At 44.8% G+C, this 25,849-nt stretch overlaps 2 protein-coding genes across 7 annotated transcripts in view; one reads left to right on the top strand and one right to left on the bottom strand.

The window, feature by feature from the left end:
- Positions 1–10,883, top strand: part of PLEKHH1 (pleckstrin homology, MyTH4 and FERM domain containing H1) — a 55,232-nt gene extending 44,349 nt beyond the window's left edge. For 2 of the 3 annotated variants that reach the window (XM_055289066.2, XM_055289067.2), the window contains 9 exons: positions 11–188; positions 943–1,098; positions 2,159–2,259; positions 3,289–3,430; positions 4,975–5,117; positions 5,229–5,358; positions 6,813–6,899; positions 7,188–7,334; positions 8,323–10,883. In XM_055289066.2, the coding sequence (XP_055145041.1) occupies positions 11–188; positions 943–1,098; positions 2,159–2,259; positions 3,289–3,430; positions 4,975–5,117; positions 5,229–5,358; positions 6,813–6,899; positions 7,188–7,334; positions 8,323–8,484 (1,246 nt within the window). In that variant the 3' untranslated portion in view covers positions 8,485–10,883. The remainder of the gene's footprint in view (positions 1–10; positions 189–942; positions 1,099–2,158; positions 2,260–3,288; positions 3,431–4,974; positions 5,118–5,228; positions 5,359–6,812; positions 6,900–7,187; positions 7,335–8,322) is intronic. The other variant, XM_055289068.2, reaches the window with a different exon arrangement.
- On the bottom strand, positions 10,811–21,995 carry PIGH (phosphatidylinositol glycan anchor biosynthesis class H). Of its 4 annotated transcripts, none has more exons than XM_063644454.1 (4): positions 21,341–21,995; positions 15,382–15,586; positions 14,278–14,361; positions 10,811–11,441 (listed from the first exon to the last, which is right to left on the bottom strand). In XM_063644454.1, the coding sequence occupies exons 1-4, from the start codon at positions 21,511–21,513 to the stop codon at positions 11,349–11,351; spliced, it is 555 nt and encodes a 184-aa protein (XP_063500524.1). In that variant the 5' UTR covers positions 21,514–21,995; the 3' UTR covers positions 10,811–11,348. The 4 variants fall into 4 exon arrangements, with proteins under 4 accessions (XP_063500524.1, XP_055145050.1, XP_055145049.1 ...); XM_055289075.2 differs by having other exon boundaries at positions 14,278–14,358; positions 15,382–15,591; positions 21,341–21,624; XM_055289074.2 differs by having other exon boundaries at positions 15,382–15,591; positions 21,341–21,620.
- Between the last annotated feature and the right edge of the window lie 3,854 nt (positions 21,996–25,849).

Raw genomic sequence — 25,849 nt, 5'->3', positions numbered from 1 at the left:
GTCTTTTTAGAAGTGAAACTGGCCAGTATGCCACCTACTGCCAGCGGGCAGTGGAGCGGACCCTGCGGACCGGGGAGCGGGAAGCCAGGCCGTCGCGCATGGAAGTGGTGTCCATCCTGCTGCGTAACCCCTTCCACCACTCCTTGCCCTTCAGCATCCCTGTGCACTTTACCAATGGGACTTACCAGGTGAGCAGCTGGGTGTGCTCCTTGCCCTGAGTCTCCTCACGTCACCATCCAGAGAATACCTCTGGGCCGGGTGGATGCTAAGGCTCCTTAGGCTTGGCAGATTCTTCACTGTTGCCCCAGAAGTAGATCTTATTAACTCATTGCATGAACAGGGAAGCTGAGATGCTGGCCAAGAAAGTGGCATAAGAAAGGGCCTCCAGGCCGGGCGCGGTGGCTCAAGCCTGTAATCCCAGCACTTGGGAGGCCGAGGCGGGCGGATCACAAGGTCAGGAGATCGAGACCATCCTGGCTAACACGGTGAAACCCCGTCTCTACTAAAAAAATACAAAAAATTAGCCGGGTGTGGTGGCGGGTGCCTGTAGTCCCAGCTACTCGGGAGGCTGAGGCAGGAGAATGGCGTGAACCCGGGAGGCGGAGCTTGCAGTGAGCCGAGATCGCGCCACTGCACTCCAGCCTGGGGGAGAGAGCAAGACTCCGTCTCAAAAAAAAAAAAAAAAAAAAAAAAAAAAAAAAGAAAGGGCCTCCAAAAGATTGTTGGTAAAGAAGGGACCCAGGTATGCCCAGTTCATTTACAGTGGATGAGCTCACATCCCTCATGCACTGGCCCTTTGCCTGTGAACACAGAAACCAACTTGCTTTGGCCTCTTTTATTTGCCCTTGCTCCTTTCCATCTGCTGTACCCAGACCCCTCCACCATCTCTAGTGAGCTCCTCTTGGGAAGTTCACTCAGGGACGGAAACTTCTCCCACCTCAGGTGGTTGGTTTTGACGGCTCCTCCACGGTTGATGAGTTCCTCCAGCGGCTGAACCAGGAGATAGGCATGAGAAAGCCATCCCACTCTGGCTTTGCCCTCTTCACGGACGATCCCTCGGGCAGGGACCTGGAGCACTGCCTGCAGGGAAGTGTCAAGGTGACAGCCTCCCACTAAGCCAGCTGAGCCCCTCCCTGCTCAGGGATATTGGTGGTGGGGAAAGAGCCCATCTGATGGGTGCCTGACTGTTTGGTAGCTCATTTGGTGCTGAGCCCAAGGTGCTGCCCTAGTCAGCATTTCTGTGCCATCCTAAAATGTACCTGGGCAGGGAGAAAAAAGATGTTGTGTGCCCTTGTCTCTGGAGACAAGATTGCTACACACCTACTTCCCTTGAGTGGCTGTGCAGCATCCAGAAGAAAAGCCTCTTCTTGGCTTGGTGTAGGGACAGCGAGGCCCCACAAAGCCACTGCCTACACATGCCCACTCAGAGGCTCACAGCTGTATGCTTGGACCCCCTGGACGTCATGTGGTACCCAGCACCTCACTTTTACCTTTCTGCCAGGGCCTATGCCATGCTTATAGGTTGAACCACACTTTTAAAGAGGCAGGTCCTTATGGTGCCCCTATAAGTAAAGGCCGTTGAATGGGATTTAAGATCAATCTTGTATTGTGGTCTGGGATTACTGTCCTGGGGCATAAGTGTTTGTGAGAACGTGCTCTAGCACTTTGATGCCTATTTGGCTCCAGTGTTTGCTTGTCTTTAACAGGACAAAGGCTTCTATGGTCTTTTAACATTGCCTGGAAAAACTATGCCACATACCTTCTTTGCCAATGTCTGGGCATCTGTGAGGCTTTGTTACATGGTAGGCCTCTGGGCATATTTGTTGAAGAGGAGAATAGCAGTCAGTGGAATGGAAATGGAGCTGGTGATCAAAGGCCATGGGGCTGCCTAGCCTCTGGGGAGGCCCCTCAGCTGGTGCCGCCAACAGGGCAGATTTCTTGCTTTATTGCTCACCCTGTCCAGGGTTCCCTCTGTTTGTGAGGGAGCTGCTGCCACCTTGGTTCCAGGAAGCATGAAGCTCCACAGGTCAGCCTCCTAGTGGGAGGACCTTTCTTTAGTTTTCTTTGCTCTTCTGCTCTGAGTCCAGCCTTGGCTGGACCTTGATCCCTTCTCTCCTTATCAGGAAATTTTCTGACTTTCTTCTTTTGCCTTTTCAAGATCTGCGATGCCATCTCCAAGTGGGAACAAGCCATGAAGGAGCTGCACTCCAGAAAGTCTGAGGGTGGGACACGCGTCGTGAAGCTGATGTACAAGAACAGGTCCTGAGCACTGCACGAGAGTGGGGCCAAACACAAGGGCTGCCACTGGGTGCCAGCTCATCGCCTCCTCGACTAGACAGCCTATCCAGACCGGGGGAGGGACCCACAGATATAACACTGCCTGGCAGTCACTAGCTGGGGTGCAGGCGGGCTCTGCTGCTGATGCTCTGTGAAACCCTGGGCGGCTCAGGCCTTCTGTCAGCCTTCCCTGTACTGCGTGTGCATGTGTGTATATGCACACACACACACACACACACACACACAGACATTTGCCAAGTAAACAAACCAGACCCTGGGCAACATGGCAAAACCCCACCTCTACAAAAAATACAAAAATTAGCTGGGCATGGTGGCATGTACCTATAGTCCCAGCTACTCAGAGGGGCTGAGGTGAGAGGATCACTTAAACCTGGGAGGTTGAGGCTGCAGTGAGCTGAGATCGCGCCACTGCACTCCAGCCTGGGCAACAGAGTGAGACCCTGCCTCGAAAAAAAAGAAAAGAATAGAAAATAGACCAACCTCATGGGATGGCTAAGTGTGTTACTTTATGAGAGTGAAATTTTGTATAAGCACCAGCTAGTTAAAGCTAAAGACTAAGTACCTCTTATACCAATTCCAGGAAATACAGAAGTAGACATCCTGACTTTCTATCAATTTGAGTAAGAAAATCCCATCCCTCCATCTCAGTATGTCCCCAGGCAAATAGTTTCCAATAGTCTCTTGGACTCTTACCTCAACCAGTCCCCTAATCTATAACTCTAGGTACCAGATTTCCCTTACTAAATCCAGTAAGCTTAATGGTATCTTCAGAATGAACCATGCCCTCCTGTTGGTATGAGATCAGCATGACCCTGCATCTGCTCTGTGTCATACTCAGTTATATGTTTCTGGAGGCAATACAAAATAGGCTCATAAATAGTGGGAAAAGAGTAGTTATCTTTTTGGAAATAAAGGTAACAGACCCAGAGAAAGCCCCATCCCTGTTTGGGATCCCTGCTGAGTCCTGGCTTCTGATTCTCTTCTCTGCAGGCTGTACTTTCGCAGTCAAGTCAAAGGGGAGACGGACCGAGAACGGCTGCTCCTTGCCTCTCAAACTAGTAGAGAGATAGTGGCAGGGAGGTTTCCTGTCAACAAGGAATTGGCTCTTGAGATGGCTGCCCTGATGGCCCAGGTAAGGTTCTGTTCAGGAAGCAGGAGGGTCGGGTTGCCAGCTTAGAATGAATGCACCATGCAGCCTGAAACACAGGAGAGATTCTGCAGATCCTGTGGTGCTCAGGAGAGGGCAGCTTTGCCATCTCTGGGATGGAGAGCAGCTGACTTCTACAGAGCAGAGCTCCTCACTCACCGCAGATACAGGATGCGTGCAGATGGCTGGACTTGGAATCCAGAGACCTGGGTTTGAGTCCTATATACCTTCCAACTATGAGGTCTTAGCCAAGTCACTTCACTTCTCTATGCTTTAGTTTCCTTCTCAGTATACCAAAACCAAAAATACTTGGCCGGGTGCAGTGGCTCATGCCTGTAATCTCAGCACTTTGGGAGGCCGAGGTGGGCAGATCACCTGAGGTCAGGAGTTCGTGACCAGCCTGACCAGTGAAACCCTGTCTCTACTGAAAAAAATAAAACAAAATAAAATAAAAATAAAAATTAGCTGGGTGTGGTGGTGGGCTCCTGTAATCCCAGCTACTCGGCAGGCTGAGGCAGGAGAATCGCTTGTACCCAGGAGGTGGGGGTTGCAGTGAGCCAAGATCATGCCATTGCACTACTACAGCCTAGGCGACAAGAGCAAAACTCTGTCTCAAAACAAAACAAAACAACAACAACAACAAAAACAAACAAAAAACCTCTGCCAGCCTCCACAGGGTTGTACTAAGTATGATACCTGGATAATGTGTATCATGTAATATATGTGGTAAACTTTATAAACCATCAGACCTTCTAAGTAGAATTAGGAAGAGGAACACACATTCACACTTGGACTCTCCTTCCCATTATATTTAGAAGGCCATCTTGCCAAAGGTATCTGGGATACCTTCATGGCTCCCATAAGAGAGTCTGACACCTACTATATACCCACAAAAATTAAAAATTAAAAATTTTTAAAAAAGAATAAGAATCTGGATTTACATGCTGGAAAGGAAGAGGAAGCAGTAATAGTTGATCTTTATAATTATAAACATCAATACTCTCTAGGAGGCCCTGTACTAAGCATATATGCATCCTCCATTGTAGTTTTTATTCCCACCTAATAGATGAGGAAATTGAAGCTCAGAGAGTTTAAGTAACTTGATCAGGGACACAAAGCTGGGATTTGCGCCAGGTGTCCAACTCCAAAGGCCACATTTGGAACACTCTGCTGTACTCTAGGATCTGTAGCATCTTCAATTCTATAGCCCATATTTTTGGACTGGAAGCCAGAATTTCGACATTGTTTTCCCTTGTCGGCTACCAATTAACTGTGTCTTTGGAAAAGGCACTTCACCTCAGCTGCAAAATCAAAGTTGGTCGGTGATCTCTAATATTCGAGGGCCCTAAGTTTGTTTCTCTAGTGTCTATAAAACTTGAGATGAAGTGTTTTTCTAAAGTATTTTTCACATCCACTCGCACCCCACCAGTAGGGTAATAAAGAAATGGTTTATTTCACCTCTCAACAGCCCCCACCTGGCCCATCCACTGTCAGATTTTGACTGGTCTCTTCATATGCTTCTACCACAGGTAGAATATGGGGACTTGGAGAAGCCTGCCCTGCCAGGCCCTGGAGGCACATCCCCTGCTAAGGCTCAGCATCTTCTCCAGCAGGTCCTAGACAGGTTCTACCCCAGGCGCTATAGACATGGGGCCCCCCCTGAACAGCTGAGGTAGGTAGGCTGCAAGGTCTTGCAGCAAGTCACTGTGGGGAGGCCTCAGGCCTGGAATGAAGACATGTTGGCACTTCACTGGCACTATTTCTCTCCATCTGCCCACACCAGGCATCTGGCAGATATGTTGACCACAAAATGGGCAACATTGCAAGGATGCTCCCCTCCTGAGTGCATCCGCATCTACCTGACCGTGGCCAGGAAATGGCCTTTCTTTGGTGCTAAACTTTTTGCTGCTCAGGTAAGTGCCAGTGGAAGGAGCTGCCCACACCCTTAGGTGTGTCCCCAACTGCTCATGTTTGAGCCATACCAATTTGCAGCCCCTGCCTTCATACCAGTAACCACTAGAGGTCACTATCCCCCTACCATTTCTGGCCTACTCGAGATTTCCACGGTCCAGAGCAGAATTGTGATTGCTTATCTTCATTTGTCCTTTGTTGACTGCCCCAAAAGAAAAGATGGGATCAACTAATTCACACACACAAAGATTCAGACTTGATATAACAGCCCTCTCAAGAGTGCTTTCATTTTTAAAGTTTGAAAGAACAATGTATAACCTAAACAAATACATCTCCACTGGTTTGACATGGCATACAGGGGAATCAAATTACTTAGGCAACAGTTAATTTCACCTCTGTATGAAGGCCAGGTGGCCAACAGTAATTTCAGAAGGAACTTTTCTTCACTGGGTGTCTGTTGTGCATAAACATTATAGATAATTACAGCTCAAAGCTGGGCAGTGATTCTGTTTACTGAAGCCACAGATCGGAAAATGGCCATTCATTCATTCAACAAATAGTTGAGCTCCTACTATGTCCAGTGCTGGTTGTCTGAGGTTATAAGAGGTGAGAAAATCAGACACAGTCCTTGCCTTCCTAGAGCTTCCCATCTAGTGCAGGAGATGTATATTCATCAAATAATCGTATTCATTTTTTTCTCTATATATTTAATATATATTTATAAGCCATCACAAGTGCTATGAAGGAGATGTACAGAGGTGTTATAAAGGCATATAACGGGGACCCACTTGGTCTGGGAGCTTAGGAAAAGCTTCTGAAAAAGGTGACATGTCCAATGTCTATCTGCCTCCCTTTGGGTTAAGAGAGAGATTTTCTGGATTACCATACTGTAGTCCTGGCAGTGAAAATCAGTCATTACAGGAATGTCCACTAAATAGTCACTTTCTTACTGATAGGGCCTAAAGCCACAGGACTGCATTCTTGCTTTCCTATTTCTTTTACAGCACCTAGGAGATTGGTTGAAGTCAATCACTTATAGTCTCCAATCTTCGGCTTGGAGACTATAGGTGGAATGCCGTGTTTCCAAGACTAGGAGAAAAACACCTGTTCCCCATTCCCCTAACAGAGCAGCCAGGGCTGGCCTCTATTCTGTAGCACAGAGCTTTCCATCCAGTGTGCTGTGGCAGCATGGGTTCTAGGGACACCAAAAGAATGATCGCCTCTGCCTTTGAGATGGTTAGTAGGTGGCCAGAGCCCCAAGGCCAAGGGTCTCCTGTCACAAGCAGCCTTGTCTATTTCCTGCATACACTGTACAAATACCATCTTTGTTTTCCAAGATGAGGTGGCTGGAAATCACTGCTTAGCAGATCCCTGGATGTGCCTTCTTTCTCAGAAAGTTCTTATAGTTCAAAATCTCTAACTATGGATATATCTGATGGGTTGTTTGTTTCCCCAGCCTGCCCAGCTGTCTTCCAAGGAGCACGCTGTGGTGTGGATTGCTGTGAATGAGGATGGCGTAAGCATCCTGGACCACAACACTATGGTATGAAAGGATGCAGGCTGCTCCCTGACCCCTCCTCTTCCTCAACATGGTCTTTTCTTCTCCCCTGTGGACTCAAAAGCCTGAACCAAGTGACCATGGCTGCCCTACCCCCACTCCTGCCCAAGCACCACTGTCCTCTAGTCTAGACACTGCTTGTAGACATTCAAGATGGAGATCTCCAAATTATGAGATCTCCTTTCTTGTGCCTAGAAGAGACAGGGGATGCTGGTTCCTAGCTTGGGGAACAGGTGGAAAGTTTCCCCAGAACTGATTGGTTCCTTTCCACAGCAAGTGCACGTCACTTACCCCTACTCTTCAGTGACAACCTTTGGTGGCTGCAGGGATGACTTCTTGCTTGTGATTAGATCTATCCCAGACAAGAGCTCTGGAAAAAGCCACATTGAGAAGTTGATCTTCCGGATGGCTGCTCCCAAGGTAGGTCTGACAGCTGCTAAAACGTTCTACTCTGGCAAGATGTGGTGGGCTTGGAACTTAGAAAGGAAACTGGGGTTATGCTAGTGCTCTACAAGGGCCCTGCCCAGATAAAATTGTTGGTCTTGTCTGTAATTAATTAGTATTCCAAAGGTTCAGATGGTGTTGCATCTCTGTATCCATGTTCAGCTAGTAGGTAAAGGGACATATTCAGAGGGAACTAACTCTGGCCTAGCTACTATTATGCTCTTCACTTTTTCTTTTTTATTCTCTCAAGCCCCAGCATCACGCAGTCCTCAGTTGGGTACTTACGTGCTCTTCTCTTCCTTGCAGCAGGCCTCAAGGCAGGGCAGATTCCTCTTTAAGGTGCTCTCATGTTACTCCTGGGTTCTGCTGACCCAACACTAGCTACAAAGTGGGACAGTTCCACAGTGCTCCCTCCTCCTTGTTGTGGGGAAGACCGCAAAAAGACCTCTTTGCTTTAATGACTTTGTTCCTACTCAATACAGGAAGTGTTGACCAGCAAAAATAATAATTACAAAGGCTCAGGAACCTAAGTTCTGATTTGTTGTTCCTGACTCCCCTGTGATTAACTGGAAACCCTGTTGTTCTCCTTTTTAATCCTAAAGTTAGAGTTTGCCAAACCTACTCCTCCTTTAATACCACCCCTGCTAAAGGGGAGGATCTCCAGATCCCTTTCTTAAGAAGGCCCCTTCCCTGGTTGTAGAGCTAACCAGAGCAGAACACTGGGCCTCCTTTTCTCAGAAGGGCACTGTGCATCTCAGAGGATCTCCAGACCAACAGGAGCCCACACCACTGGGCCTCTTAACCGCACAGTTATGATTCCCTTTGGATATTTTCTCCCAGGTGGGTATTTTAAGAGATTAAATAAACTGAGGCCCAGGAACTCAGCATAAGAGCTAATAAGTAAGAAAGCCAGGATTCAAGCCAAGGCTAGTTCAATTCCTTCACATCTCTGACCTCCTCTTAGATTGCAGAAGCTACCTTCATCATGGCCAGCTATATGAACCATTGCACTACAACTGTGAACCCACCCACCAACCCACCCGGAGCCTGCCAGCTGTGGGAACTGGATGGACAACAGTTCTTTTCTTCTGTTTCCTGTGCTACCAAGGGGCCAACGTTGCTGTGAATATTTCTCCTACCCGATTCCCCACCACCACTAGTGCCTCTGGATTTAGAGATATATATCCTAGGGTATGATACTACTGTGATGGGTCTAACAGCCCCTGGCTACTCTTGTTCTGTGAAATGTGTATTTTAGTCTCTGTGAAGCCTTTACTGTCTAGGTGCCTTATAATGTTTCAGGGCTCAACTTTTTAAAATCCAGACCCAGTGTTAAAACCACTTATTCGTTTTTTCATAAGAATAATGACTCCAGATGCTACCTGATTCTAGACATAGACAGGGATGATCCACTGTTACTGAGGGCATCAGTGCTATAAGTTAAGTCTTTCTGCACTTTCTGCACTCTCAAGGAAGCTAATTTTCTTTCTAGGGGGGCGGGGGACACAGTCTCACTATGTCACCCAGGCTGGAGTGCAAAGGGTTCAAGCAATTCTCCTGCCTCAGCCTTCGGAGTAGCTGGGATTACAGGTGTACGCCACCACACTCGGCTAATTTTTGTATTTTTAGTAGAGACAGGGTTTCACCATGTTGGCCAGGCTGGTCTCGAACTCCTGACCTCAGGTGATCTGCCCACCTTGGCCTCCCAAAGTGCTGGGATTACAGGCATGAGCCACCGCCCAGCCCAGAAGCTAATTTTTTAATATTGTATATGGTCTTATTTATACTGGAAGTTTTGTGAACGTTGCTAAATAGGATAGGACTAAAATTTCCAATTCTCCTACACTCTGTCAGAAGCCTAGAACTCACTAAACTGGGCTGCTTTTCCCAAATGGGAAAGGTGCTGACAGAGTTGGAGAAAAAAGAATAGACTCACTTTTCCCCATTATTGGTATGTAGGCATTGGTACAGCCCCTTCTGGGGCAGTCTTTGCAGGATAACATGCTATCCCTGCTAAGATTCAAGCTGTTTTCCTCACACTGGACTGTAGGCCAAACCCAGTACCACACAATGTGCAAGCAAGGGCAGGAGGGAGGTCCAATCTGACCCCTCCCTGTCTCATTTTAATGACTGGACAGCGCTTGGTGAAGGCTGTGTTCACTGTAGTGGGCCATCATTTGTTTCCTTGTTCTTGTAAAAGACCAAGCAAATGCACTCTGCTTTTTGCTGCTGTAAGACCACCAAAAATGAGTCAGAAACACAGAAGACTATTTCAGGCATGTGGGCCTGGATATGCTCCTTGAGACTTCCAGCAAACTTCTGCTGGGAATTAGTTTGAGGGTGATGGTACATATGTGACATTTGCCCTAGCCTAAGAGTAGCAGGTAAAAGAAAGTTTCTTTCATCTTTTGCCTTACTGATAATACCATAATCCCCCTCAATTCAGACCTTCTGATTGAGTGCAGAGGAGACTAGACAGTCTCCTCCAGATGGTGTAGACACACCCTCCCCTAACAAAAACAAAACGAAAGAGTTCATACTCTGATTTTCCAACATCTAAGAAACTGAGTTTTATTTCCTAGCTCTAAGGCAGCCTTACTGTGTGTCAATAAAGTGCTGAAAACTGTATATTTAGCAGTAGCACCCAAAACCAAGCCTTTAACCCCAACAATGTGTGTATATTGTGCACAGCAAAAACTGCGAGGCCAGAACTAGTTTATCTGAACACCTCAGCTGCTGTAAGCTTCTCCTCTCTCACCCCGTAAACTGACAAGCATGATCAAAAAAGAAGCACATCCAAGTTTCTGCCTCTTTTAAATGTACTTGACTTTGCAAGGCAAGTAGTTTTACAGCCATTTCTGTTCACACCTTTCACCCCAGGACTTGGGGATCTAGCTGAGACATTTCTACCTCGAACAAGTCACATGTACCACAGGTTCCTGAATAATTCCTGCAGGGCTGGTGACAGACATAACAGCTCTGGTTTTATAATATCTTGGGTATCTCTAAGGCCAATAAGGATAATATTATCTATCCAGAGAGTTTAAAAGAAAAGTAGGAGTCTGCAGGAAGAGTAAACAAGAATGGAGCTGTGTTCACACTGAATTTGGGGTCAATCTATTTCCCCCAACCTCTCTCCTCCCCAACCCTTCAGGAATCCTCCTTTAGTTTATTAATTTTATACAGAAGAAACTGCCTTAGAAACAAAAGATTCAATAATTTGCTTATTTATTCTTTGTTAACATGAGAGTCCCATGTCTGAAAACCAAAGTCCAATTTCTGTCTGGCCTTTTGTCCCATCCCTCTTGGCAAAAGTAGCTTTTGAACTGATTAAAAGAAAAAAAAAAAAAAACATGCTGAGTAACAGAAAAGCATTAATGTGCTTGACACCATGACTGAAATACCATGATCTTGTTTGTCAATAAAAAGCAGCTATCTGTGAACCAGGTAACTGTTTTGGAAGATCTGTTTATTAACAGTAAATAAATAAGCCCTGTACAGAACACAGGCACTAGGTTGACAGACTCGTCTTTTGTAGGAGATTTCTTCCTGCTAACCAGTACCTGGAGGGCTTGTTTTTGTCGTAACTTTACACAAGGGGTACTATTGGAAAATATAGCTTTCTCAAGACATCTGATGTCAGTTTCCCATTGTTTTGCTTCACAAACATCAACAAAGTAAACCTGAACATGCTTAGCAATTTCCGAAAGTGTTCGTTGCTGACATTACTTTTGACATACTGTGTCAAAATTCTTAAGGCCTTCCCTCCTTTGGTAAAGTAGGCAAAACCTTACAAGGAAAACACTATAATACACGGAAATATACTGAGTTAGATTTCCAGTCACCTGTTCTATGGCTCTAAGATGCACTACATCCATCATGGTTCCTAGGATTATGTCCACCTGATGGTTTGGAGTATGGAAAACCAGCCCCTATGGCTTAAGAGTCATCTCCCATGGAAGACAATGCTGGCCTTCTGAACGCTGGGGCTCATGGGCTTGTTGATGTGGCTTTCTGGTGTGCCAGGATCTCCTGGCAGCTCCTGTATACTTCAATCAAGCAGTCCAGCCGGGGCTTGGCACTCTGAATTCCAAAGGGGAGAAATGCGGAGTCAAGGTGAGAACATAAGGGAGTGCAGCGGTGCTGCATCCACTTGCAAAATTTTTTTTTTTTTTTTTTTTTTTTTGAGACAGAGTTTTGCTCTGTTGCCCAGGCTGGAGTGCAGTGGCGCAATCTCGGCTCACTGCAACCTCCGCCTCCCAGGTTCAAGCGATTCTCCTGCTTCAGCCTTCCAAGTAGCTGGGATTACAGGTGCTCGCCACCACGCCCAGTGGCACAATCTCGGCTCACTGAAACCTCTGCATCCCGGGTTCAAATGATTCTTGTGCCTCAGCCTCCCAAGTAGCTGGGACTACAGGCATGAACCACCATGCCCAACTAATTTTTGTATTTTTAGTAGAGACGGGGTTTCACCATGTTGACCAGGCTGCTCTTGAACTCCTGGCCTTAAGTGATCCACCCACCTTGGCTTCCCAAAGTGCTGGGATTACAGGCTTGAGCCATGGTGCCGGGCCCACATGCAACTTCAATCTCTCACCCACATCAAGGGGTATAAATGACACAGCAGCGAGCTCATGGAGTTAAGAAGTTTAGGCCTCAGCACACCTTGCTGGAAAGAGTCCCAGCTAGGCTCACAGCCCAGCTTGTGAATTGTGCGAGGTGGGAGATAAATGATAGCTTTTTAATATGTCTAAATTTCATGAACTCCATCTCTAAGAGTAAGCAAGAGGAAAAACAAAATGGACCCTTGAGAAATGTCACAAGTTGTAAAACAGCCCTCAAACACAAGAAGGGCAGTTTAATATGTAAATATTGGAAGATTTTTTGTATAATGAAATGTAATAACCAAAATTAAAAGAAAAACCACAGAATGGAAAAAATATATGTGAAAGTATATTTAATAAAAGTACACTACCTAAAATATATAAAGAATTGTTAAAAATGTATAAAAATAGATACAAATACATAATATTCAGATTCTACTTGACTAATAGAGAAGATAGGTAGTTTAAAATAAGAGGAAATACTGATAGGTGATACAAGGAAATATGAAAAGCCTATCATTTAAAGAGATACAAATTTAATGCCTTTACCTACATATTAAGCTAAAAAAGCTAAATCCACTATTAGCCAGGATGGTAGAAAAAGAAGTACAAAATCCCCAAAGTATGGTAAAGTTGTCCAATCTCTGGAGCCCGATCTTAAACACTAGAAATCCATAAAACGATTCACAAGCTTTAATAAAATAATTTTGAATTATAATGCAAAATAATTTTTTAGCTTATCTTAAATCCTTTGTGAAAAAGGTGAGGCAGGGTTAACTGTATACAGAAATACATGCATAAATACCTACCTCTAAATTTGTTATTTTGTAATTATGTTTGTATAATTTATTACACTTGTATAATTTTTGTTTTTTGAGATGGGGTCTCTGTCACCTAGGCTGAATACAGTGGCATGATCACAGCTCACTGCAGCCTTGACCTCCTGGGCTCCAGCAATCCTCCCACCTCAGCTTCCCAAGTAGCTGGGACCACAGATGTGCACCACCACGCTCAGCTAATTTTGGTATTTTTTGTAGAGATGGGGGTTTTACCATGTTGCCCAGGCTGGTCTCGAACTCCTGAGCTCAAGTGATCTGCCTGCCTCAGCCTCCCAAAGTGTTGGGATTACAGGCATGAGCCACTGCACCAGCTGATAAGTGTTTTTTTGTTGTTGTTTTTTTTTTGTAAGAGCAAAACAAAAAAACCCAGGCATGATTTTAAAAGCTGGCAAGAGTGGCTAAATAAACTGATATTTCGACGTATTATACAATATAATTATTTAAAATAATATAATGGCCTTTGTAGGATACATACATATTAAATTATTTACAAAGCAAGACACACAATAGTGTACAATGTGAGATCAATTACCTCTATCTAAAAAAAGTGTACAGTAGTAGGCTGACAGAGTCAAAGTAGATGAATGGTGATTTATAGGCAGAAGTTGCTATATATTTGATTGTGTTCTTTAAAATGTGCATAAGGCCAGGTGTGCTGGCTCATGCTTGTAATCCCAACACTTTGGTAGGCTGAGGCAGGAGAATTGCTTGAACTCAGCAGTTCAAGATCAGCCTAGGCAACGTGGCAAGACCTCATCTCTACTAAAAATAAAAAAAAAAATTAGCCAGGCAAGGTGGTGCACACCTGTAGTCCCAAGTTCTCAGGAGGCTGAGGCAGGAGGATTTCTTGAGCCTGGGAGGTGGAGGCTGCAATGAGTGGTGATCACACCACTGCACTCCAGCCTGGGTGACAAAGTGAGACTCTGTCTATAAAATAAAATAAAATAAAATAAAATAAAATAAAATAAAATGTGCATGAATATTTTTAAGGACTATATTTGCCTCAGAGAGGAACTTCTTAAATAACTGAAATCCTAATTATCACTCAAAACAGCTGTCAGGTATCTTCCAATATTCTGACAAAAGGAATTTACTGGCCAGGCGCGGTGGCTCACGCCTGTAATCCCAGCACTTTGCAAGGCCGAGGCGGGCAGATCATGAGGTCAGGAGATCAAGACCATCCTGGCCAACACAGTGAAACCCCGTCTCTACTAAAAATACAAAAAGTTAGCCAGGCGTGGTGGTGGGCGCCTGTAGTCACAGGTACTCGGGAGGCTGAGGCAGGAGAATGGCGTGAACCCGGGAGGCGGAGCTTGCAGTGAGCCAAGATTGCGCCACTGCACTCCAGCCTGGGCGACAGAGCGAGACTCCGTCTCAAAAAAAAAAAAAAAAAAAAAAAAAAGGAATTTACATTCCTAATGAAAAGGTTGAGGAGTAATTGGAGAATGGAGAATGGTAAAAGCGTTCTATGCTCACCTGGAAGACGGGTACTACTTGGGATATCCCATGTGGTTCCACTGGATCCTTCAATAAGATGCAGAGGTAGTAAATCACCTTCTGCTGTAAGAAAATAAATCAAATAGCAAAGTCTAAGTAAAACTCATTTTGCATTCTTTTTTTTCCTTTTTTTTTTTTTTTTTTTGAGACAGAGTCTCTCTCTGTTGCCCAAGCTGGAGTGCAGTGGCGCAATCTCGGCTCATTGCAACCTCCACCTCCCAGGTTCAAGAGATTCTCCTGCCTCAGCCTCCCAAGTAGCTGGGATTACAGGCGCTTGCCACCATGCCTGGCTAATTTTTTGTATTTTTAGTAGAGACGGGGTTTCACCATGTTGATCAGGCTGGTCTGGAACTCCCGACCTCAGGTGATCCGCCCACCTTGGCCTCCCAAGGTGCTGGGATTACAGGTGTGAGCCACCATGCCTGGCCACATTCTATTTTTCTAAGGGAAGGCTCAACACTTTTTCACAAATGGTTAAGTAGTAGAACACTTGATAGCTTTTGAAGTGGGAGAAAAGTATATTCTCATTCTTTAAATGAAAAAAGACAGGGCCAGGCGTAGTGGCTGAAACCTGTAAACTGAACACTTGGGGAGGCCACAGCAGGAGGATGGCTTGAGCCCAGGAATTCAAGACCAGCCTAGGCAACGCAGTGAGACAGCATCTCTGCAAAAAACAGAAAAAACGAGCTAAGCATGGTGGTGCATGCCTGTAGTCCCAGCTACTCAGGAGGCTGAGGTGAGAGGATGGCTTGAGCCTGGGAAGTTGAGGCTGCAGTGAGCTGTGATCAAGCCACTGCACTCCAGCCTGGACAACAGAGTGAGACCCTGTCTCAAAAAAAAAAAAAAAAAAAGAAAGAAAGAGAAGGAAAAAATGCCAGTGATAATTTTGAAGTTGGTCTTGAAGATAAAGTTGAAATGCTAATTCCCTATCCATGAAAACCTGCTGCATCTCTTTAAAAATAAAGAGATTTACCTTTTAAATATAAGTCTCACTTTTATGGTTTTAGTTTAAATCTGGGAACATCCCATGGGCTGGCTACCTCCTCCAGAGAGGCCTGTAATACTTACCTTTTAAATACTTACCATATAAATAGCCTCATTGATGACAATATCCTTGACCTTGCCCATTTCTATGAAGGTAGTGCTTTCTTTGCCTGAAGCATAAGATGAAGTCATCTGAATGCCAAGGGAATCAATGATCAACAGAGTCTCCTGATCAATCTTCACAAAATGGAGATAACCAAGCAGACCTAAGAGGGTGATGAAGATGGCAGCAGAGAGGATCATGCTGTTCTGAAGAGAGAGCCAGACACAGGCAGTAAGATTACCAAGTGGTACCAGTCAACTCCAGGCAATGAGGAAAAAAGCCTTTCTTCTCTTGTCAGATGAGGGGAACACGCATGGAGGAAAAGGAAATTGCTTTTATTTGGGTTCTGAGGTGCTATGAAAGTATACAGTGAAACAGATCCAGACAACAAATGGATATGTCTAGGGGAAACCTCCATCAGCAAAATGTCCACCATCACAGCAATCTCAGAAGTTTTTCTTCCAAAATTCCAACTTAAGGGCCTAAATCAGCTGAACACGGTAGTTTGCACCTGTAATTCCAGCTACTAGGGAGGCTGAGGCAGGAGGATCGTTTGAGCCCAGGAGTTTGAGGCTGCAGTGAGTATGATCATAGAACTGCACTCTAGCTTGGGTACCAGAATAAGACACTGTCTCTTTAAAAATAGAAAGGACCCAGCCGAGTGAGGTGGCTCATGCCTGTACTCCTAGCACTTTGGGAGGCCAAGGCAGGTGGATCACAAGGTCAAGAGATCGAGACCATCCTGGCCAACAGGGTGAAACCCCGTCTCTACTAAAAATAAAAAAAGTAGCTGGGCGTGGTGGCACGTGCCTCTAGTCCCAGCTACTCTGGAGGCTGAGGCAGGAGAATCGCTTGAACCTGGGAGGCGGAGGTTGCAGTGAGCCGAGATCGCACCACTGCACTCCAGCCTGATGACAGAGTGAGACATCTCAAAAAAACAAATAAAGGACCCCAAATTTTTCCTTTCACACTCCCTCAGCAGAATACAGGAGGGAGTTGTGTCCTGATAAACCCATTGTAAGATGAAAATGCATTTCATATTGAGTTCTAGCACTCAAAAAATTAAAATTAAAAAATGCATTTAATATACCTATCAAGCATCAGAGCTTAGCCTAGCCTACCTTAAACATGCTCAGAACACTTACATTAGCCTACAGTTGGGCAAATCATGTAACACAAAACCTGATTTTATAGTAACGTGTGGAAAATCTCATATAATTTATTCAATGCTATACTTAAAGTGAAAAACAATGTTTGTATGGGTACTTGAAGTACCGTTCCTACTGACTTTGTATTGTTTCTGCATCATCATAAAGTCAAAAAAATCCTAAGTCAAACCATCATAAGTTGGGAACCATCTGTATATAGTGCAAAATCACAGACTGAACAATTACAAAGTGCTTAGCACAGTGTAGCAGATACTACAGCTTGCCTAACAAACAGCCACCCACCAGCCAATTGAACTGTGAGTGAATCATGATTGGTTCCCACTCCTTCTGCCAATGACTGCTTTAAAAATGGGCATGTGACACAACTCTGGCCAATGAAATTTGAGGGGAGATCTGCTGGTGGGGCTTCTGGAAAACTTGAGTTTATCTTTAAAAATCTGCAGAAGAGACATTCCCTTCATCATGAGGTTTAGATACCTGGAACTACTATGGCCTCTGCCAGACCCAGTGGAGAGCTAGTAGAGGGCAACTAGAGGACGCTGAGGGTGGACGTGCAGTTTCTGCACTTGGAGGACCAGGTGGAGGACAAGTAGGGCACACTAAGGGTGTCAGCAGTAAGATGACAAGAGCCGGAATCAAATGAGTCTCTATGTGAACTCTGCAGCCCTCCTACCTTATGACTTCTTGTTAATAGAAAAGGTTCCTTATCTCTTAAGGCTATTTTAGTTGTTCTGTGAGGGCTCAAAAAATGGTGTCTATTATTTATTCCCTTGATTCTAAGATAAATGTACAATCTTTAACATTTCTGAAGTTAAAATGTGTTTTCCTATTGGTGTGTGTTTCTTTCATGTGGCATTGTTTTATCTTTTTTCCCAGAAGATTGCATTCATTCATTAGAGACGGAATTTCACTCGTTTCCCTGGCTGGAGTGCAATGGTGTGATCTCGGCTCACTGCAACCTCCACCTCCCGGGTTCAAGTGATTCTCCTGCCTCAGCCTCCCTAGTAGCTGGGATTACAGGCACCCGCCACCACGCTCAGCTAATTTTTTTTTTTTTTTAGTAGAGATGGGGTTTCACTATGTTGGCCTGGCTGGTCTTGAACTCCTGACCTCAAGCAATCCACCTGCCTCAGCCTCCCAGAGTGCTGGGATTATAGGTGTGAGCCACCGTGCCCGGCAAAGCTATGATTTAGAAGACTGGCACAGGAAAAAAATTACTGATGACATAGAATCAAAGAAATTTTGTAATTTTGGACTGCATTCCTTGAGCACAGGAAGTGTCTTACTATTCTTTGCACTGACAAGACACCCTCCTTTATCTACTTCTAGTCAGGTTCCTCTAAGCTGTCTAGGCCCTGACCTTGACATCTTTGTTGGGCCTGCACTACCCACCCAGTTGTAGCAAGAATCTTGCTGAATCTGTTTAGAAAGAACTCCCACCCTTGGTATTTGATCAGCCTGGCGTGCCTTCAGCAAGAATCCTGTCAAGTCAATTTAGCCAGAATCCCACCTTGCCCCTGATGTTTCCTTTGGGTAATTTCCCATCCACTGACTCCCATCCTGCTCCTTGGCTATAAATCTCCACTTGTCCATGCTATATTCAGAACTGAGGAAATTTGGAATTCTATACTGAAGTTTCTTTTTCCCCTACTGTAGTAGTTACTGAATAACATCTGGTTTTTGTACCATTTCAGCTACTCACTAGCTCTGGTTTTCTTTGATGGTCTCTTTCTACTTTTTCATAGTTAACCCATAGTGTTAGATCAGGGATCTGTAAACTATTTGGGCCTGTGGTCTGGTTTCATCTGGCCCATCTCAAGCAAAGAATGATTTTTAAGTTTTTACAGGGTTGTAGAAAGAAAGAAAAGAATATTGAGACAGACCCCACAGAACCTGCTATATTAACTATCTAGTCTTTTAATGAAAATGTTTGGGCCAGGCATGGTGGCTCATGCCTATAATCCCAACACTTTGGGAGGCCAACATGTGGGGGGGGGGGGTATCGCTTGAGGCCAGGAGTTCAAGACCAGCCTGGGCAACCTAGTAAGACCCTGTCTCTACAAAAAATGCAAAAATTAGCCAGGTGTGGTGGCACATGCCTGTAGTCCCAGCTACTGAGGAGGCTGAGATAAGAGAATCGCTTGAGTCCAGGAGACTGAGGCTGCAGTGAGGGGTATTCACACCACTACACTCCAGCCTGGGCAACAGAGTGAGAACCTGTCTCAAAAAAAAGAAAGAAACCTGTCTCAAAAAAAAAAAAAATGTTTGCTTATCTCTGTGCTAGATAATTATTTGTTGACTGATGAATGGAGGATTCAGTACTGGGTCTCTGATGATCCAGAAAGATCTAATTTTGAGTTAATTTCATTGAATAAGCATTAAGAAGAATGGAGAGGAATACAATTCAGCCCTGACCCTTATAGATTTATTAAAGGCAAGATTAATACATAGAAAATATTCTGGAGGATACTCTGATACTGACTATAAGTGCCAAAAGAAAAGTTTAAAAAAAAAAAAAGAAAAAGACATTAAAGCACACAAGAATATCCCATCACATCCAAGGACATAGTATTTAATTGGTACAGGGGAAGTGGTGGTTAGTGACCAATATAATTAGTTGAAAGGGAAGGGGGAAGAACATTCCAGGTTGGAATAAACAAGGGAACAACCTGGAACTTTAATAGAACTGTGAACTCAAAAACAAGAAGGAATGAAGGGATGAAGAACAATAAATCCTTAAGGATTTGATCCATGTCAGCTTTCCAATAAAAGCAATCCGTGCCCTACTATCTGCATTTTTTTCAACTGCATTTTTCTGTGTAGAATTCAAACAATTCAATATGAATTTGGGTTGGGGTTAAGCTGTATGTTTGAATGAATTCCTTCAATCAGATTTCTTCTCATTCCAGATATTCATTACTCTCATAAACAGTTCTGAATAGGAAAGGTAAGAAATTTTGGCACACAGAGCCCTTAGAAAGTGTTGCAGTAGAGTTTAAAGGGAGATGCGGTCACTGAGTCCTGGAGTATTTGATGGGGGTAAGCAGAGTACACCAGCATGAGAGAGATAAGTACGGAAGGGACCTGGCATAAAAGCAGGCTTTTGTTTTTAAATTTTGCCTAAGATCAGCTATACAATGGTATAAAGGAAAAGAAAGGGTCTCAGAGTCAGAAAGCCCTTGGTTTGAAGCCCAGATCTGCCATTTACTGCTTTGAGACTTTGGATAAGTCATTGCTCTTTGTGAGCCTTGGTTTCCTTCGTTCTAGGGCTACAGTAAGGAATTCAGTAAAGCATCTGGCAGTCAGTGGGCATTTAATAAATATCTATTTCCTCCTCCTCACATGACCACATACGTAGGCTATAAGAACTCAGGCTAGTACTAAAATTCAACTATACAATAAATTAAATTTTAGGGGGGCTATCAAGTCAACTTAATCATCATTTTAACTGACTTATGAACAAACTTTTTTTTTTTTTTTTTGAGACAGAGTCTCCCTCTGTTGCCCAGGCTGGAGTGCAGTGGCGTGATCTCGGCTCACTGCTACCTCCACCTCCCGGGTTCAAGCGATTCTCCCGCCTCAGCCTTCCGAGTAGCTGGGACTACAAGCGTGCGGCACCACACCCAGATAATGTTTGAATTCTTCATAGAGACGTGGTTTCACCATGTTGGCCAGGCTGGTCTCCAACTCCAGACCTGAAGTGATCCGCCCGCCTCAGCCTCCCAAAGTGCTGGGATTACAGGCGTGAGGTACAGTGCTTTGCCTGAACAAACATACGGTTTGATACAGTTACAGTTTCCTACAATTAGGGCAGTCTTAATTCTGCATATTTCTATGCTAAATTACCATGCTCTGAAACACGCTTTGACAGCAAAAAAGCTAATGGATGCAGTAATGGAAACAATATCCAAGTTACAGAAATAAATAGTCCTGCTGTACTTAGCTCTGATTAGATCACTTCTGGGATAATACATTCAATTCAGGCACTACATATGAAACTAGAAATTATCCTGAAAATTAGGATAATTCTTTTTATTTGAGAGCTGTCACAAAGTTACTGCATTTAACCCTCACAATATCATGAAGCTGGTATGGCAGGCATGAATTCTATTTTAGAGATGTAGAAAATTGAGGCTCAGAGAAAACAGGAATGAATCTGGAAATTGAGCACAGCTATCACACACGTCCAAAATTTCATAATCTTTTAGAAAGTACTTGAAATTGGGGAAGGGTTTGGGAGGAGAGAGGGTTAAAAAACTGCCTTGAAAAACAGAGATTAGGAAGAACTTTAACACTCTATCTATACACACAGATAAACACACACACTTGTGGAGGCAAAGACAGTTTGTGGAAGTCTACATAAAGTATTGTTAGCAGTACTACTTTGAGGAGCAGAAGGGATGGACGAGGAAGACCCACTTAGTAGTTCCCTGAACTCTTGGAATTAAATTACTGCGCGCCTATACTACATAGAACACATGGAAGTTAAAGTTTTAGGCCGTCGCGCAAGAACTAGATGTATGCTGAGTGAACCCACCAAGCAGAGCACAGCCACGGAAGGGGAATGTACTGTCCAGGAGCACACAGTTCACTAAACGTCATTTAAAGAGCTGTCCAGCAGCGGAATATCGTCCCCAGAACCCGTGAGTTCCCGCCCTCCTGTCCTATCACTGTAGGAGGGGCCGACCAGAGGTCCGGGCTCGACCACAGACCCCAAAGACCCCAAAGACCCTCCCAAAGCTGAACCCCCTCCTTCGAGCGCGGGGAGGGGCCGACTTGCCATTACCTCGCAGAGGGTGAAGAGTCCGTAGGCCGCCAGCCACACCGTGCAGGTGACAGCGGTGAGCGAACGCAGCGAGAGCCGAGGGCAGCTGAGGCAGAATTCCCGGCAGGACGGGGAGTAGTAGCGGCGCTGCAGCGCCAGGCGGCCGCCGCGGATATCCGAAAAGCTCCGCTCATCCTCCATGACGCCCCCACTCGGCCGCTAGCGCTGCACCGCGCTCGCCCGCCCCAGCCGTCTCGCCAGCTCTAGACCCGCTTCCGGCAGTCGCGTCACCACGCCCCGCCCTAAGCCTGCGCAGCCTCAGTTGCGCGCCGAGAGCTCTGCCGGGGGCTGATGGCTGCGCGTTCTTCCGGGCCGGCCTTCACTGTCTTCGAACAAAGCTCGTTGGGGGCAGTAGTTCAGTGGACAGATTAAAATCGTTTTTAGACCGGGCGCGTTGGCTCACGCCTGTAGTCCAGCACTAGGAGGCCAAGGCGGGAGGATCGCTTGAGCCTGGGAGGTCAAGGTTGCAGTGAGCGGAGATCATGCCACTGCTCTCTAGCCTGTGCGAGAGAGCAAGACCCTGTCTCAAAACAAACAAACCCACAGTTTGTTTTTGTTTTGAGATGGAATGGCGCGACCTCGGTTCACTGCAACCTCCGTCCCCCGGGTTCAAGCTATTCTCCTGCCTAAGCCTCCTGAGTAGCTGGGATTACAGGCACGCGCCACCACGCCCTGCTGATTTTTGCATTTTTAGTAGAGACAGGTTTCACCATGTTGGCCAGGTTGGTCTCGAACTCCTGACCTCAGGTGATTCGCCCGCCTCGGCCTCCCAGAGTGCTGGGATTACAGGCGTGAGCCACCGCACCCAGCCCAAACCCACAGTTTTAATCATGCTTTTGCTTGGCAAGCCGATTTCTCTAAGCCAGAGTGAGCCGCAAGGAGAGTCCACGGGTATTCATTTCACTTACTCTTTTCCTGTGCCGGGTAGTTTGAGGTGCTGAGGATGCAGCAGTGAACAATGTTGATAACAGTCTCTGCCCTCGAGTAGCTTCCTTTCTAGTAGGAGACAATATGGAAATAAGAGAGTATCGTTGTCAATACTATGCTGACTGGCAGGGATGGACTGAGGACTTTACATAGGGCAGTCAGGGGAAGTCTGTAAGTAAGAGGACACTGAGTTACAAGGGTGACGAGCCAGACAGGACTGAAGGAGCTCTGGAGGAGGAATTTGCTAGAAAGAAAGACCAGGAAAGACAAACCCCTTGACGTTGGAACAAGCTTGGCTTAATGAAATAATCAAAAGGCCAGAAAGGTTGGTGTGTGGGGAAAACAGTTGGAAGTTGGGGAGGTAGGGTAGGGGTCAGATCCAAGAGGGTCTTGTGGGGTCTGGTAAGGAGTTTGGATTTCACTGCCTGAGAGTTCTCTCTCCCAAATGGCTGCTTGGACCGTGGTAGACAGGCAAGACCTGGCTGGGAATTAAGCAGGAGCGGGAGATGCAGAAGGAATGGATAATAAAATTACTAAACTCATAAGTAATAGTGGCCTGTGGGTTCCATTTTTACTTCTGATGTGGCCCAGGATGTCTGTGTGGACTGTCAAAACACTTGTGATGGGCTGGGCACGGTGGCACATGCCTGTCATCTCAGCACTTTGGGAGGCTGAGGAGGGCAGATCACTTGGGTCAGGAGTTCAAGATCAGCCTGGCCAACATGGTGAAACCCCATCTCTACTAAAAATACAAAAAAATTACCTGGGCATGGTGGAGCATGCCTGTAATCCCAGCTGCTCGGGTGGCTGAGGCAGGAGAATCACTTGAACTTAGGAGTCCAAGACCAGCCTGGGCAACATAGCAAGACTGTGTCTATATTAATTAAAAAAAAAAAAGATCCATGGCATAAAGGTCTCACCAGCTTTAAGTCTGTCTGATGAAAGGTTCTGTTTCTTCATCTTCATTCAGAATTTTGTTTTCCTTTTTTCCTAAAGGATTTCTTCAAGCACTTCTTTATTTTTCTAGTTTTATTTCTGTGCCCTGAATCTGACAATTAATACACCCCTTTTATTAATCCGTTTTCACACTGCTATAAAGAACTACCTGAGACTGGGTAATTTATAAAGAAAAGAGGTTTATTGACTTACAGTTCCGCATGGCTGGCAAGGCCTCAGGAAACTTACAATAATGGTGGAAGGCAAAGGGGAAGCCAGGCATGTCTTACATGGCAGCAGGAGGGGAGGGGGGAAGTGCCACATTTTTAAACCATCATATCTCGTGAGAGAACTCACTCAGTATCATGAGACCAGCATGGGGGAAATCCGTCCCCATGATCCAATCACCTCCCACCTCGTCCCTCCCCTAACAAGTGGAGATTACAATTTGACGAGATTTGGGTAGGCACAGAGAGCCAAACCATATCACCCCTTTTACTATTGCATATATCATGTGTTTTATAATTTAAAAAGTGATATTTGTTTATTGTGGAAAATTTGAAAAATACAGAAAAGAAAAAAATGTAAACCACCCACATTTCCATCACTCAGAGATAAGTACTGTTAATGTTTTGGGGAAGCCTGTAGTCCTGGAGTTCTTAACTTGGGCTCCACGGATAGAATCAGTGTTTCATTTTTAGTTTCATTAACTTCTAATTAAAATTTAACATTTCTGGGGGGAGGGAGGAGGGATAGCATTAGGAGATATACCTAATGCTAAATGACGAGTTAATGAGTGCAGCACACCAACATGGCACATGTATACATATGTAACAAACCTGCACATTGTGCACATGTACCCTAAAACTTAAAGTATAATAATAATAAAATAAAATAAAAAAAGAATTGGATGAAGTTGGAAGACTTAAAAAATAAAAATAAAAAAATTAACATTTCTTTTGATTATGAATATAGGCAACAAACTAGTATTAGTAGAGCTTGTGATTTTTGTCACTGACAGAAATCACAGATATTTTCACAATAATTATTTCAAAATGTCACTTCTAGTCATTGCTACTTCAAAATTGCAGTAATTATTAAACCCATCACGAGCTATTATTATTTAATGTGTCAATAAAGAAACATATCACTGTAACACATTTTTAAAATATTTTGATAATCATATTTTAATTTAGTTGATTTTCTTGGAAGTCCTATGTATTTATACATTTTAAAGCATTATTGTAATAAAGGGTCCATTTGTTTCACCAAACTTCCAGAGGGTCTACAATACAAAATGTACCTGTACAGCCTAAGAAGTTTCTTTTATTTTTCTTTCTTTCTGGTTTGTTTTGTTTTGTTTTTTTGAGACAAGGTCTTGCTCTGTCACCCAAAGCGGAGTGCAGCAGTGGTACAGTCACGGCTCACTGCAGTCTCAACTTCCTGGGCTAAAGAGATCCTCCCACCTCAGCCCACCAGGTATCTAGGGCTACAGGCACACTCTACCACATCAGGCTAATTTTTGCATATTTTGTAGAGATGGCATCTCGCTATGTTTCCCAGGCTATTTTCAAACTCCTGGGCTCAGGTGGTCCTTCGGCCTCAGCCTCCCAAAGATTTGGGATTACAGGCATGAGTCACCATGCCCAGCAGGCTAAGAAGTTTCACAATTATAGAGTCATAGAAAGAAAAAGGCCAAATATACTTTACTTAATTTTTTAAAAATACTCAATTATTAGGAATAAATACTGTGGTAATCTAAGATCTCTAAAATCCTTTTTCTTTTTAGAGAAAGGATTTCTGATACTGCTCTGTTACTCAGGCTGCAGTGCAGTGATATGATCATAACTCATTGTGACCTTGAATGCCTGGGTTCAAGTTCCTCTTGCCTTGGCCTCCTAAAGTGCTGGGATTGCACGCATAAGCAACTGCACCCAGTCACTAAAATCCTTATTACTGCTTTGTGGGTTGTTTGTTTGTTTGTTTGTTTGAGACAGAGTTTTGCTCTTGTTGCCCAGGCTGGGGTGCAATGGCACAATCTTGGCTCACCACAACCTCCGCATCCCAGATTCAAGCGATTCTCCTGCTGAGGTCAGCCTCCCAAGTAGCTGAGATTACAGGCATGCGCCACCATGCCCAGCTAATTTTGTATTTTTAGTAGAGACGGGGTTTCTCCATGTTGGTCAGGCTGGTCTCAAACTCCTGACCTCAGGTGATCTGCCTGCCTCAACCTCTCAAAGTGCTGGGATTACAGGCATGAGCCACAGTGCCTGGCCCTGCCCTTGTTTTTTGTTTTTTTGAGACAGTCTCGCTCTGTCACCTAGGCTAGAGTGCAGTAGCACAATCTCTATTCACTGTAACCTCCACCTCCTGGGTTCAAGCGATTCTTGGGCCTCAGCCTCCCAAGTAGCTGGGATTACAGGCGCAAAGGTTTTAGCTTTCTTACTGGGATGGATAGGCAAAGGTATGTCTGTTCCATCTTTCAGAAATGGAAGTCTCCTCATCTGTCCATTTAAGGAAATGTTTTAATTGAGGTATATCCTCCAAGCAGTAAAACAGTCTGTGACTTACTTTTCCATACTCTAATGGTGTCTTTTGATGAACAGA

Source organism: Symphalangus syndactylus, chromosome 8 (assembly GCF_028878055.3).
Source record: "Symphalangus syndactylus isolate Jambi chromosome 8, NHGRI_mSymSyn1-v2.1_pri, whole genome shotgun sequence".
Taxonomy (NCBI): Eukaryota; Metazoa; Chordata; class Mammalia; order Primates; family Hylobatidae; genus Symphalangus; species Symphalangus syndactylus.
This window is presented reverse-complemented; position numbering and strand designations above follow the sequence as displayed.